Source organism: Podarcis pityusensis (genome assembly GCF_964106645.2).
Source record: "Podarcis pityusensis genome assembly, chromosome: 12".
Lineage (NCBI taxonomy): Eukaryota > Metazoa > Chordata > Lepidosauria > Squamata > Lacertidae > Podarcis > Podarcis pityusensis.
In genome coordinates, this window is record NC_138037.1 from 50100701 (window position 1) to 50115842 (window position 15142).

A 15142-nucleotide genomic window follows, 5' to 3' on the forward strand; every position below is an offset into this window, starting at 1 on the left:
TCGGCTTCTCTCCCCGCCTCGCTCGCTCGCTCGCTGGGCGGCGCGCGAGAGCAAAGCGCAGGTCCCGCCGCCGCTTCAGCTGGTTGGTCGGTCGGCCGGCCTCTCGAGCGGCTCCTTCGTCACCGGGACAACCGGCGGCCCGCTATTGCCTCACAATGGTGGGTCGTTTTATTCTCTCACCTCCCCCCCCCCCACTGCCGTCCGACGGGCCGTTAAACCGCCGCCTGCCCCTCGCGCGCGGGAAAGCAGGCGGGCCGTTCTGTGGAGATTCGATATGGGCGGAGATAGGTAGAGATACACAGATGCGGCTCTAGGTAGGGTGGGGTCTGAGGCGGCGGGGACGGCGTTTGGGTGCGAGGAAGGTGGCGGTGAGGGAGGGGCGCGGCAGGGCGGCTCCTCTTTGGGGTCGGGGGGCTGCGAAGGGCTCGAAAGCGGCATTGTGGAGACGGTGTCCGGGACGGGGGAGGGCGGCTGGGATTCCTGCAGGGGGAGAGGACCGGGCGTCGTCCTCCCCTCCTCACGGCCCAAGCGTTGCAAGGCGGCAACGGCTCCGTACGATGCGCGTAAAGATGGAGGGGGACGGGTGGGGACGTCCGCAGGGACCCGGCAGGAAAAATGGTGCTTGTGGAGGCGCAGAGGCGGAACGCGAGCTTCGGGGCAGCGTCGCTGTGTGGTGGCGGCGGCGGCGGCGGCGCGTGCACGCACGTGAGAACGGGCAGCTGGGAGAGGGCGGGGTGGCAGGCACCGCCCGGCACCCTGTGTCTCAGGCTCCGTAGCAGGGGCGCCACCTGGAATGCAATATTCGAGGAAGCCCCGCCCTGCATTATCGATCGCATGACGAGGTGCACCCGCAGCATTTGAATGGCAATACCCAATTGGGGACGGGGAATCAAATATTTTATAGGGAGGGAGAGGGCACGAATGGACCTCTGCCCCTAGGAGTTGGCGCCTGTTTTCTGTAGGGAGGAGTTGGGGAAAGGAAAAGGAAGATCTCGGGGGACAGGAGATGAATCCCCCTCCTTTTTTCCGCTCCTGGGTGGAGTGTGGGAGATGCATCAGCAAAGGAAATTGTAAGATGGCTTTCGTTGACTAACCAACCTTGTTTTTTTGAGTTTGGCACTTCAGGAGAGTAGTTTCCTGCACCTTTTTGTATACAGTATTTTTCGCAAACCTTGTGTGCATGTGTGGACGTTTATTGCGCAGCAGACAGCAGCATCAAATAAAACTTTTTGTTCTTGTTCAGAATAGATACTGTATCTGAAGTACAGCTGGAAATCAAAACAGTTTGTATTATGTGGGGAAGCGGTTTGAATGTTTGTAGCTGCTGGCTTTCTTCGCTCATTTTTGGTCTGCTGCAAGTATTGTCACCCCATATCTGATAAAGCATGCAAAATTCCCATTGTTATTTACTTGCAATGAAGCAGTTCACTGGAAACTTCATTCTGATATTGCGTCAAGTTCATGCATTTAAATAAAATGCAGATGTTTCTGCAGTTAAAAATGGTCTTTTCCAACATTGGAAGACAAGATAAACATTTCCTGAACTCTGACTTCAGTAATCTTTGATATATTCAAAGAATGGTCCAGAGGTGGTGGGCTTTATAAATGAGATTAGTAAAAGAGAGAGAGCCTCCCTATTTAAGTCACCTGTTTGTTGAGTAATCATTTTATGAGATGCCAATAAAAAGGCTGGTTAATGGATAGCATGGGTATTGGGTATTTGCTACTAGGCTGGGAGCAGTCAGTGCGAACACATATCTCCAGTTCTTTAGCAGCCTTCTGAGTACAATTCAAAATGCTGATGCTTGCTTCTAGTAATACAGGGTTTGGTATTTGGAAACTTAAGGGAGCACCTGCTCCAACAGGAGCCTGTCTGTACACTGAAAATATTTGGAAGTCTTTCTTTGGGTGCCTTTCATCCAAAGTGAGGCAGATGGCAGTGACCTTCTAGGATGTGACCCCCTCCCCTTTAGAACCTTCTCCCCAAAGAGGTTCACTTGATACTTACTCTTGTCTTTTTTGCTATCTGGCAAGATTTATTTCTCCCCAAAATTATTTTTGTGCAGGCATTCTTGGTTGGTTGTTTATTGTTATTGGTTTTTTGTCATCTTTAAATCAACCTGTTTCTTTTTTTTTACATTGAATATAAACTTACAAAACCTCATACAGGCACACTCATTAGGAAGCTAGAATCAGCTGTTGCTCCTTTTTTAGCATAGTTGCTTATTCATATCTTTGATTAAGCATTACCCACATTCAAGCAACTCGTGTCAGCAACAGATGCATGTGCAGAATCACGCGTACTGTCAAATCCCTATAAGGAAGTGGGATGGAAAAGTTTTTAAATGCAGTGCGTGGGAGAAGGGAGCAGATGCCTCTGCACTTCACCCTTAAATATTTTTTAAAACCTGCCATTTTAACATAGTAAACTTCTCCCATGAGGAGAAAAATCTGAAAAAGCAATTTTAGGTGGAGAAACACATGAGGGTTACTGTTATTCTTGTTTTATATGGAACTGCTGTCTTGCCTTGTTGCATCTTGAATGCATCCTAAGCCCTGAAAGCTAACTAAACCAGAGCAATAAAATGCTTGAAAAGATGCAGTTGTGCTGTTGAAGTGGGAGACGGGGACAGGAGAGTAGATACAGTGGTACCCCAGGTTACATACGCTTCAGGTTACATACGCTTCAGATTACACACTCCACTAACCCAGAAATAGTGCTTCAGGTTAAGAACTTTGCTTCAGGATAAGAACAGAAATCGTGCTCCTGCGGCGTGGTGGCAGCAGGAGGCCCCATTAGCTAAAGTGGTGTTTCAGGTTAAGAACAGTTTCAGGTTAAGAACGGACCTCCGGAACGAATTAAGTACTTAACCCGAGGTACCACTGTATAGACTGTAGGGTATTCCAGGCTCCTTCCTTTTTTTTTTTTTTTTTTTTTGAAAAAAAAGTTTAACGTATAAAGAGAAAATATAATGCTGACAATATTCTACCAAATTTCTTCACTGATCAAAACTGGCTGCGGTATAACTAAAGTACCTGTCAGTTACTATAAGCAGATTAAATTAATGTTGTGTGCAGTGTTTGAAATTTTGCACCTGACCTGACTATCGGCCACTTGAGACCAAGTAAAGATTCCTGGGGGCCAGGGTAGTGCCTAACATCACCATCTGGAGGTTCGTGCTTGGGGATCATTGGATCATGACTGCTTTCTCACACTAATACTACACCTTGTAGAATTATATTAATTATGTTTCATCTGCACAATTGGAATGAATTTCAGGAACCAAAACGCTTTTTCTGTGTAGCCTGTAGGGCAGGGGTCCTCAAACTTTTTAAACAGGGAGCCGATTCACTGTCCCATGCACACTGCACATATTTTATTAGTAGTGCACAAAAAACAGGAAAAAAATACAATATTTAAAATGAAGAACAATTTTAATCAACATAAACTAGGCTTCCCTAGGTGGGGAGGGAGCGAGGGAGACCCAGCCTCTCGCTGAGATGGGGGAGAAGGAGGAGACTGAGCAGGCTTTGTCCTGGCCAGGCAACATTGGTTTTCCAGTTTTCCAGGCAACATTGGTTAGAATTGCTCTTTTCTTTCTATTATTTATTCTAGCTGTAAGCTGTTCAATATGTAAAGCAGTATTCTGCAATCCTTTCCAACCACTCTCAAGTCTGTGATCCTCCTGTAAGCCAACACAGTGTTATAGCCAGTCCCCCTTGGGAAAGTGGAGAGAGGAGAAGCCTTGCTGCAGATGTTTTGTCAATTTTCTTTCTCTGCTTGTGAAATGGACACAGATCTAGGTTTTGTACTGTAGCCCTCAGCTTTTAAAAAATTGACTTAAAAATGCCAGGGAATTCATATCATAGAACACTCCTGTCTTCATAACTTGAAGTAATTATAAGTAATTTAAGAAGCGTTTTTCAGTGCCATTTAACCCTGTCTTAAATTTTAAAATAAATTATGTAGCTTGGGTAATTTTTGGAGGAAATTGTGCTAATACCAGAAACCATAAAACACTAAAAATTCAAATTTGTTGCAGCATAATCTTTCAGGGACATGGCATAAATGACTTTGACTATCTCTAGCCCAGAAATGTTTGTCACAATACATTTGTTAATCTTTGTTTGCTATAGGAGAGTAGCACAACCAACCTTCTGGAGTATATTCACAGTAATGAAGCTGTTGAATTACTCAGCAATTTTGAATCAAAGCAATCAGTGCAATTGATGTGATTTTCAAGCTTTCACATATATAGACCTCCATTAGTTTGTTAAAATGAATATTTTAAAGTTAGGGAATTTCTAGACTTTTCCCAGTTGACACCCTCTCAAAAACTGCCATTGGGGCGGGGGGGGGGGGGATAAATATGTGGAATCCTTTAAAAACAAACAAACCCTAAACATTACTACTTTAAGAGGATTAAATGCATTGTGTATAATAGGGAATTGTATCCAGGGGGTGGGGGGTGGAATTGGCTAATAGCATAATTTCACAAATGCTTGTGCTACGATATTTATATTTTATAGCAGTGTTCATGCTTCCCCTGCTGCAAAAGAGAGAACACATTTAAATTTAGTTATGAAACTTAAAAGTTGATACTTTATTTTATCAGCACAAAGATTACAAAGGAACCCAGTGTGGACTTTGGTGGTGGCAACCCAGGTAATATGGAGGTGGCCTTCTGAACCTGATAGCTGCTTCCCAATTCAATATAAAAAGCTGCTTGTCAATTTGTTTTAGACTATTACTATTTTCCAGAACTGAGCTCTGCATTGACATTGAATAAGTGTCAATTTAGGGATTGGCTCTTCTGGTTAGAATCCAGAAGGGACCTGCAACTAATTAGGAACACCAAATTTCCCCCCACACCTGAGAACAGCATTTTAGAGCTAGTTATTTGACCAAACTCTCACCAGTTTCCTTAAAAATATCCTTATTGAGCTGTGTTTCCAAGTGATGGCCACCACAGGTTCCATATGCAGACTGGCTTTATATTTGTGGTCAGCCTTAGGTGGAAGACATCACTCATTATCTGTTAGCCTATCCTTTATATAGACCCAAGAAAACCCTTTTTTGAAACCTTCATTCTCAGAAGCAAGCAGGTGTTCCCCAGCAGAAATGTTTCAATTCTTTTGAATGGCAATTAAAGCTTCGTAACACAGAGAGCGGCCATTTATGCACTGGATACAAAAAAGATCAGGAAAAATGAGTCAGATAAAATCACTATAAATTGTTTTGGTGACTCGGAGGTTTAATCTGAAATTAAGCTAGATTTAGACTTGGTGGTGTCTCTGGTATCTTCTTTCTTTTATATCATATATGTTGGATTATATATTATCGATGTTCTGTATTATTTTATTATTATTTCTACAAGTTTGTCACAGCCTTTGGCTAAAACAATAAACTTACGAACTGACTAACATATGTTTGTTCCATATTTATATCTATTTTTTTCTTGATCTCAAAGTTATTCATTTCAACTCTGCTTGAAATGGTCTTGTTGATTTCCCATTAGGAAAAAAAATACATGGCTCGCCTAAAGCAGAAATAGCCAGTGTGATGCCTTTCAGATATTGTTGGCATACAGCTTCTGTCATCTCTGACAATCAGCCATTGGATTAATGAAAATTAGAGTACAACTGAATCTGTAGGGCATAATGATCTAAAGCCGTGGTTCCCAACATGGGGCACACACCCCACAGGGGGGCAATTTGATTGGGGGGGGGCAAGAATGAGTTAGACCAAGTTAATGGCCTTTTAAGGGACACGGGTGGCGCTGTGGGTTAAACCACAGAGCCTAGGACTTGCCGATCAGAAGGTCGGCGGTTCAGATCCCCCGCGACGGGGTGAGCTCCTGCCAACCTAGCAGTTCGAAAGCACGTCAAAGTGCAAGTAGATAAATAGGTACCGCTCCGGCGGGAAGGTAAACGGCGTTTGCGTGTGCTGCTCTGGTTCACCAGAAGAGGCTTAGTCATGCTGGCCACATGACCCGGAAGCTGTATGCCGGCTCTCTCGGCCAATAAAGCGAGATGAGCGCCGCAACCCCAGAGTCGGTCACGACTGGACCTTTACCTTTTAATGGCCTTTTAGGCTTCCTCCATGTGAATAGTTCACTTTTTGAATAAGAATTACATATCACAGGAGGGGCATCAGGATTTTAGAGATGCTTAGGTGGGGTATGGCCAAAAAAAGGTTGGAAACCACTGATCTAAAGGAACAGTCATTCAAAATACTGTGGTTTCTTTCTCTTTCTTTTTAGGCACTCTCAAATGATGATGAAGCTCTTATTAACAGAAAGTTACCAAAAGAACTCCTTTTGAGGTAATTCAACATTAGAAGTTTATAGTTTTAATCTGATTATTGCTTATAAAATGGATTTCATTCGTTTCAAATCTAAGTTTTATAAAAACTTATACATGCCTAGTTTTAACTTCATTTGTTGCAAAAATGTGTCAGTATGTAGTTTGAGGATAGCTTTTTAAAAGCGCGTTACCAATGCAGCTAGGAAACAATAGCTTTTTCATTGTTGTCAATTTGGAATTTTCTGTGAAAAAATCAAGCTATAGAAAAGTTGGTAAATACAGGATATTTTTTTATTATGGCATGGGAATGGGAGGGAATTTGCATAAGAACTAACAGAGAATTGACTACTCGTGTCCACTTGGAGTTGATGCTGGATTTCCATTATCTCTTTGCTCACTTCCCCCATACTTTGCCCTTTAAAATTTTAAAGCATCAGTGGAGAGGGGGGAAAGTTGCAATTTTGATGAGAGCAGTGGAAGAAGGGGCTTCTTTCATCCTCCATACACCATTGTTCTCAGGCTGCTATTACCCCTGTAGCAGATAAAATATAGGCATGAAATATGAGTTTCATATTGAGTGTATGAGCTGCTGTTCTTTTAACTCTTTCCAAAGTTAAAATCAACTATCCACCATAAACCTCTGCTGAGCGAAATTGTTTTTTGGTTTGCATTTACAGGTACCAGTGACAATAAAAAAAGTTCTATTCCTCTCCTTTGCTTGATACAATCAAGTGGGACTTCTAGACTCTTCTGTGTGGCTTAACTTTGTGTACTGAGTGTGGCAGCTGAGACTTTGATTTTCTTCTTAAGCACACAGAACAGCATAGTTGGGCAGAAGGGTCCTGAGTTACATGACAATATCTAGTAGACTATTTCCTAATTATAGTTTTCTTACCCTTAGATTGATGGGAACAGAAAGGTCTCAAAGAGAGTTTATCTAGTAGCTTATCCAGAATTGTATGGAATAAATATATATATTGCTGGTATATGATACACCAGGGGTTGTCAACCTGGTCCCTACCGCCCGCTAGTGGGCGTTTCAGGATTCTAGGTGGGTGGTAGGGGGTTCTACGGCACAAGCTGAATCCTTCCATCAAGCACTGGTGGGTGGTAAGGAAATTTTACTATCAAGAAAGATGCATTAGTGGGAGGTAGGTATAAAAATGTTGACTACCCCTGTGTTACACCTTGCTGTAACATTCTTCAAGCTGTGTAATTGTATGTACTTAGACTATATGTGAGAAAAGTTCTTATAACTGCCTTTAAAACATCTTTGGTTGGCAGCTTTCAAATACTACCCTGATCTGCTGATCTATATGTTTTTAACTTGAGTTAATATGTTTACAGGAGTATATTAGACTGGATTGTTGAAGAACAGTTTTACTTCTTTCTTTTTTACTTTCTTTTAGAATATTTTCCTTCTTGGATGTAATTACCTTGTGTCGATGCGCACAAGTTTCTAAGGTACTGCTAGGTATTTGCTTTGTAATTTCATTTCTTCTCTGAGTAAAAAAATGAATGCATAATGTACACTTACATTAATTGTCTTTGGAATCTCACTGTTTTAACTGTATAGCAGAAAAAAGAGTGTGCTTACAAAGCTTGAATGGTCCTCCTTCCTCTTTTACCATGAGGGGGAGTTTGGATCCTTTTTCAATTAACCATTGTTTAGTGTGGTGTTTGAATCCTGAACTGTGGTTAATGATAGCAATGGTTTATTGAAGCAAACAAACTTTAAAAGCCACAATATGAAGTTTGTTTGCTTTGGTAAACTGCAGTAAATATCCACAGCCGTTTATTTAAAACATAATGCTAAACTGTGATTAAGTAAAAACGGAAGCAAAGTCTTCTAGCCGCCTCCTTGCATCAGTGAAGGAGCAAGGAGAGGTGATAAGCCTGAGGCTTATTCAGTACAGTGGTACCTCTGGTTAAGTATTTAATTCGTTCTGGAGGTCTGTACTTAACCTGAAACTGTTCTTAACCTGAAGCACACACGTTAGAAAGTTAGACGTTGGGACTTAGCTGTCCTGTGAGAGAGAGTTTTGGGATAATCAGATACCCTTGGGACTTCATAAACTGTCATCAAGCACATTTAAGACCCAAATGTAAATGTTAGTACAGTGGTACCTTGGGTTAAGTACTTAATTCGTTCCAGAGGTCCGTTCTTAACCTGAAACTGTTCGTAACCTGAAGCATCACTTTAGCTAATGCTGCCTCCTGCTGCTGTTGCGCCGCTGGAGCACGATTTCTGTTCTCATCCTGAAGCAAAGTTCTTAACCTGAAGCACTATTTCTGGGTTAGTGGAGACTGTAACCTGAAGCGTATGTAACCCGAGGTACCACTGTATGTAACCCGAGGTAGCACCAAACCATAGTTTATGAACCATATTCCTTACATTTCAGCTTAGTTCTAAGATGTATAGATGGGGAAACAATTGATGTGGTGGTAGAATAATAATAATAATAATAATAATAATAATAATAATATGCATTTATGAAAGCTGCAATCCTGTATCCACTTGCCTGGGACTAAGCCCCATTGAACTCGGGGTTATTTCTGAGTGGACATGGATAGCAGTGCTTTCCAAGCTTTTCATGTTGGTGACACACTTTTTAGACATGCATTATTTTGCAACACGCCAATTCAGTTTTACTAGCAAACTAGAGATGCTCTCCAGAGGTGCAGCGTGTATGCAAGCCTCCCGGGACGGGGGTGTGTGGCCCAGCCCCCACCCTGCAGCCACCTTCTTGTGCCACCATCCATGGATCTGAGCTTTGCAAGGCCGCTCCGGGAGGATGGTGTGGGGACACGACAGACATGCATCCTGATCGAACGGTTCATGGTTGCCATGTCCTCCCTGAGCAGCCTTGTAACACTTGGACCTGAGGAGGGCAGCCCGAGAAAGTCGTAACCATGCACAGCCTTTCAACTTGGATTGCAGCCTTGGTGCCTGTTTTTGTGCTGGAAGGAGAAAGCACAGAGTGGTGGTTTTGTTTTGTTTTGTTTTGCTTGCTACAAACCTGGAAATAAGCTTTCCTTGTTTTTCCCCTCTCTCTTCCCCTGGTGAGGGTTAAATCTAGAGACCGCCCTATTACCATTAGCAGGACTCCTTGAGAGAGTTTTTTGGGAGATTTCAATACTAGACACACCTTCCTATTCTGTTCTAGCTGCCCTGGGGAGAAAGAAAAAATTGGCTTTGGGATTTCCTAGGAATATTGTTGGGGGAGGTTGGTGCATTTGGAGGAAAGATGAGTAAATAATTGCAAAAAAGAGAGAGGATTTGTAGTCGCTTCAGCAGAGGGAGAATAGTAATTCTCCTGAGGTTAAAAAAAAAAAAAGGCGATCAGCTTGATGTGACACACCTCCACACTGCAGCTGATACACAGTTTGGAAAGCTGTATAGGATCACATTGTTTAACAGCCCTGCAAAATGGCTTGTGTGTATTAGCTCCATATTGTAGTTTAAGCTAAAGAGAATAGTGGTTTGTTTAAGGCTTCCTAGTGAGTTCATAACTGAGGTGAAATTAAAAGTTGGCTCACAAGTTGCACTCCTAGCTACTTTATCATACCAAGTAAGTATTATTTCATCTAACTTTGCATTTAGGTAATATTCTTGCACTCTTACAGGATATTTATCTCTCAAGAAACTGGGCCTTAAAATATTGCTTAAAAAGTAGTTTCCCTCAACTAAGGACCATTTTAAACATGGAAAAATCCTAGTTCTGAATTCTTCATGCTTTCATCATACATTTGTGAGTGATGTTTTGAAAAGACATTGGTTATTATGTTGCGCATATATAGCAAGCATATATGTGTTCTTTGTTTATTTCAGTCTTGGAATGTGTTGGCCCTGGATGGGAGTAACTGGCAAAGAATAGACCTTTTTAACTTTCAGACAGATGTAGAGGTTCGTAAAACTTCACATTTTTCACTATCATAAAAACAATGTAAAACTGAAACTTTGAAGTACAGGTTTGATTTAATTTTACATTTTTATCTAGCATTATTGGTTGAACTTTGATTTGAAAGTAGTTAATTGCTTTTAATTATCTTTTTTTTTAGAGCAACAAGCAACTAAAACCTCATCTGACCTCTTGCCCACTGATTGCACTGTGTCTGGTTTCATTTTCTTACTTTGTTACATTGCAAATAAAGTAAGGGATAATAATGAAAAACTGCTTTTCTGTACATAAAACAAATGGTGGCCAGGCAGCTTTCTCAAAAGGTTGAAAAATAATTTACAGGTTTTACCAGGTGAGGGGATTACACAATGCCTTGAGCTTTCACTGTCTCCTCTTCATAATTCTTTTAAGGCATTCAATTATTATTATTATTTTCTTAAAACAAATATTGCAAACTTTTATTTTGTATTTTCTTAACAGAAATCAATGAAACTTTTTGTAAGAAATGTTTTTCCATATACCACTGAAGCTTAGGACTGCCACCATCATTGTTGCTATAGTTCATCTTTTTCCTCTTTGCACCAGTCACATAGTTAGAGAGAGAGAGAGTGTCCTGTTCTGGTCTGGGGCTGGATCCCACAGGGCAAGGCAGATCAGAACTAGCAGGACCACAGATAGCTCTGAATGAGTGGCTTGCTCTGACAAATGTTGAGCCCATATTGAGCCTTTTTAAAGCCTCTGCCCTCATACTTCCTCTCTTAGGCTCCATCCCATTGTGGATAACATTAGATTCTTAGAGAGGCCAACCCTCTTTAAGATCTTTAAATTCTTTAGTACCCTCTGGCTTGAAGTTGGGTACTGCTTGAATTCATGACCTGCATCATGATGCACTCTGCTGTTATGGGAGATAGATGGACATATTGGATCATTATTATACACTGAGTTTTAAATGTTTTTGTGTGGTATCTCAATTGTTGCAACAGAAAGCACTTCCTAACATTGATCTCAATCCTGCACATACTGTCCTGATTCCAGGTTGTTATGATTCAGTTAGGTTAACAAAGAACTAATCTTCAGACCTATAGAAATCTAGAATGGGGCATTTCCGTCCTGGCAAAGAGGAAAGGTTGTGGTTTAAATTGGCCCTGATTTAGCAGGTTCTTTATACTTTAGTTGAGCATTTCCAGTATTGGAGCCTACATACTTATGTGGTGTGAGATTTCTACCACCATGTAAGTTTTATTTATTTATATTTATTTTTGAAGAAATCTGTGTATGCTAAAAGTGATCATTTTGCCATGTCCACATATGGCTCTTTCCAGTATCCCTGGCAGTTCATTTAAATAGAGTTGGCTTGAGGTCTTCAGCAATAAAAACATTTTTTGTTTTGTTTTTGTCTGTTTTAGACATTATTCTTCCTGGCATGGAGCTCCTCTTGAAAGGCATCTGGTTAGATATGAAGTTGATATTTGTTTCATCTGTTTAAGGGCCGGGTCTTAGAAAATATTTCCAAAAGATGTGGTGGGTTCCTGAGACAACTGAGTCTGAGAGGCTGTCTTGGGGTTGGAGATACTTCTTTAAAGTAAGTAATATTTTAAAAGTTGCTCTTTTTAAATTGCATTACAGTTTTCAGCATCAACCATGATGGAAAGGTGGAGGCTGCAACAAGTGTTTGAGTAGAATACACAGTACCACATTGACCAACTCTGGATCATGAGTACAACGATACTGATGAAAATGCCAGTGCAGCTGAGCTCTGAACCCAGAATTGGTTAGTCAAAGGGGGAAAGGAGTCTGCCATTGCTGACTAGAACAATCTAGACAGTGAGAGGTGCATTGCCTACAGTATCCCTATAAGTAGCTATTCTGTCACAAGCATTACATCTTGCAGCCACTGACCTGCTACTCACATTTCCTGGCTAGCTGGTTTTGTGACAGTCCCCTGTCTGGAATAAGGTACAATAAACCAGCTCCTGGCTGGAAGCTATCAAAACTTATTTTCCTCCGGTACCATCACTGGAAAGAGTGTAGGGTTGTACAACTTTTGAATGCCAGTGTCTCAGCGGTGTAGGGCCTGCCAGACCCCATCAGTTCAGCACCTGTTAGACAGTGTTGGAAACTCCCAATGTTCTAGGTGCCTTTTGTGACAGGGAATTTCATTAGCAGTTTCTGAGCTTCTGGGCGCAGTACTGCGCCTAAGATTTCAGATTAAAACTGCAGAGTGGAAGGAAAAGACTATTTTCTCCCTTCCCACGTTTAGCTACTCTCGGAAGACTGGAGAAGAGACCCTCTTAAGAATATTAGGGGGGTAGGCAGGGGAAGGACTAGAACATGTGAAAAATGAACACCATAATTTAGCTGCAGTTCATTTATTTACAGTTTTGTACTCTTGTTATAAAAAAACACGCCTAGACATTCCGTTGTTGCACCCATAACCTAGGTTTAAGGTGCCATTTAGCTCCTAGCTTTCATATCTCAGTTTCTAACACTGCTATTAGAACTGTCTGGCAACAAGGTTGTGAATGGGATGTTAAAAAACCTGGTCATGTGCATTTTAAGTCCTTTTCTCTCCAGTCATCATAGGATCAAACTGTAAATTTAAAACATTTCAGAAATTCTTACTGTAATTAACCTTTTACTTTAATTGTTTGGGGAATTTCAGAACAGCTGTGCAGAGACACTTCCTCCTTTGCATGATGGCATAATAATTAAAGGAATGGATATGAGATTAATAAGTTGCAAATAGTTTTTTAGTGTGAAAGCTCTGACAGAACCTGAATATTATCTCAAACACAGCTAACAGTGTTTTTGATGCATTGTAAATGTTAAGTGCCTGATAGGAGAGTGCATTAGTATATAAAAATGTGCTCTACTTATTTGGGCTTTTTAATTTTATTGCTTTTGCAGAACATTTGCACAGAACTGTAGAAACATTGAACATTTGAACCTTAATGGATGCACAAAAATTACTGATAGGTAAGCCAATGGTGTCGGATGGGAAAACTGATTTTTAAAAAAAATTAGTTCGATTCATTTTTAGTGCCTCTCTTCCTTTACAGCACTTGCTTTAGCCTTAGCAAATTTTGCCCCAGGCTAAAACATCTGGATCTGACATCTTGTATTTCCATCACAAACAACTCTTTGAGAAGTTTAAGGTAAAGCTTTTTATTATTCAACTTACATTGAAATGATTTAAGTTTATATCTGGAAATCGACTGGTGCTGCCTATTACTAGTATTGCTGGTGTTTAAATCATTATGACTGTGTGTCCTTTCCCTCAAGATTTTGTTCTGTGAAGGCTGGCAGTTACCTTTAATATTTGTTAAGAAGAATTTAATTTGGCTCTGCTGCTATAATAACTACTCAAACACACTGCTTTGTTTTCTTTCTTGTTGCAGTGAGGGATGCCAAAATCTGGAACTCTTGAATCTTTCCTGGTGTGATCAGATTACAAAAGATGGTATTGAAGCACTGGTGAAAGGGTGCAATGGACTAAAAGCATTATTTCTTAGAGGATGCACACAGGTACAAACCTGCTAAGGTACCAAGTTGAACCCATAAGAGTTAGTTTTATATTGGGGTATCTGACAAAGTTTTTTTGAATAATAAAGCAGTATTCATTTATTGAAGTGAGATTTTGCCATGCCATACTGCTTATGTCCACTTCTTCTGCCAATTTATTTTCTCTTCATTAATACAGCTGGTAGATGAGGCGCTTCACCACATTGAGACTCATTGCCATGAACTGGTTATCTTAAACTTGCAGTCATGCATGGTAAGTACTTCTCTTTGCACTTTGTAGCATCTATGATTAGATGGAAAAGGTCATTCTCCTAGGATGAAAACAACAGTGGTACCTTGGTTCTCGAACTTAATCCATTCTGGGATCTGTTTTGAGAAAAATTTAATGCTAGGCTTCACAGTTTAATATTGAGAATACACATGTACCAAACAAGCTTCTGCCATGCATTCAGAATTTTGAAAATATTGTCACACAGCTAATGTTCAGTTTGTCCTGGTTGTTCCATTTTCTTTTATAAAGTGCCACTTTATAAAAGAAGATATCAAAAACAGGAGCCTAAAGTTATTAGGGCATATCAAAGAAGGGGCAAATAATCAATTCCAAGGTCAGGAATTTGGTGTACATGACATGCCAAAGGAAGGGAACTTGTGACCGTTCGGATGATGAACCATGAACTCGAGCCAGCACAACCAGTAGTCAATAATTATTTGAATTTGGCGAGGGACAAGTACCTGTAATCTTGGTGTTCCCTCTTCTAGCCATGCCTCTCTCCCCTCTATCACCGAGAGAGGGTGTCGTACTATGGTGCCTGCAAGATTTCTTTTCCCTAGACACCTAAATGAAGATCGTAGCAGGTGCTCAGCCAAACAACTCAGTCATGGATCCATTATAGCCAACACACACAAAAGGGCACATCATAACAATTAACCTTCAGTCTCCCACCAAAGCAGTGATAACTCCTAACAACTTGTACCACACCATTGCTAGGCGCTCCAGAGCAGTTCTCAGCCAGCAGGAAAGAAAGGGATCAATAATAATAATAATTTATCATTTATACCCCGCCCACCTGGCTGAGTTTCCCCAGCCACTCTGGGTGGCTCCCAATCAAGTGTTAAAAACAATACAGCATTAAATATTAAAAACTTCCCTAAACAGGGCTGTCTTCAGATGTCTTTTAAAGATAGGATAGCTGCTTATTTCCTTCACATCTGAAGGGAGGGTGTTCCACAGGGTGGGCGCCACTACCGAAAAGGCCCTCTGTCTGGTTCCCTGTAACCTCACTTCTCGCAATGAGGGAACCGCCAGAAGGCCCTCAGCGCTGGATATCAATCAATCAATCAATCAATCAATCACCCAGCATGGTTGCTGATGGATTTAAAAAATGAGGAGCTGTGGAGTGGGGGCCAGGTGA

General features: G+C 41.2%; 1 protein-coding gene across 4 annotated transcripts in view; it reads left to right on the forward strand.

Annotated features, from left to right (window-relative positions):
• The window catches only part of FBXL2 (F-box and leucine rich repeat protein 2), a 27322-nt gene continuing 12180 nt past the window's right edge, over nucleotides 1–15142 (forward strand). For all 4 annotated transcript variants that reach the window (XM_080975943.1, XM_080975941.1, XM_080975942.1 and 1 more), the window contains exons 1-9: nucleotides 1–158; nucleotides 6264–6325; nucleotides 7716–7770; nucleotides 10139–10213; nucleotides 11696–11790; nucleotides 13116–13184; nucleotides 13268–13363; nucleotides 13607–13733; nucleotides 13909–13983. In XM_080975943.1, coding sequence (XP_080832069.1) covers nucleotides 156–158; nucleotides 6264–6325; nucleotides 7716–7770; nucleotides 10139–10213; nucleotides 11696–11790; nucleotides 13116–13184; nucleotides 13268–13363; nucleotides 13607–13733; nucleotides 13909–13983 — 657 coding nt within the window. In that variant the 5' untranslated portion in view covers nucleotides 1–155. The remainder of the gene's footprint in view (nucleotides 159–6263; nucleotides 6326–7715; nucleotides 7771–10138; nucleotides 10214–11695; nucleotides 11791–13115; nucleotides 13185–13267; nucleotides 13364–13606; nucleotides 13734–13908; nucleotides 13984–15142) is intronic.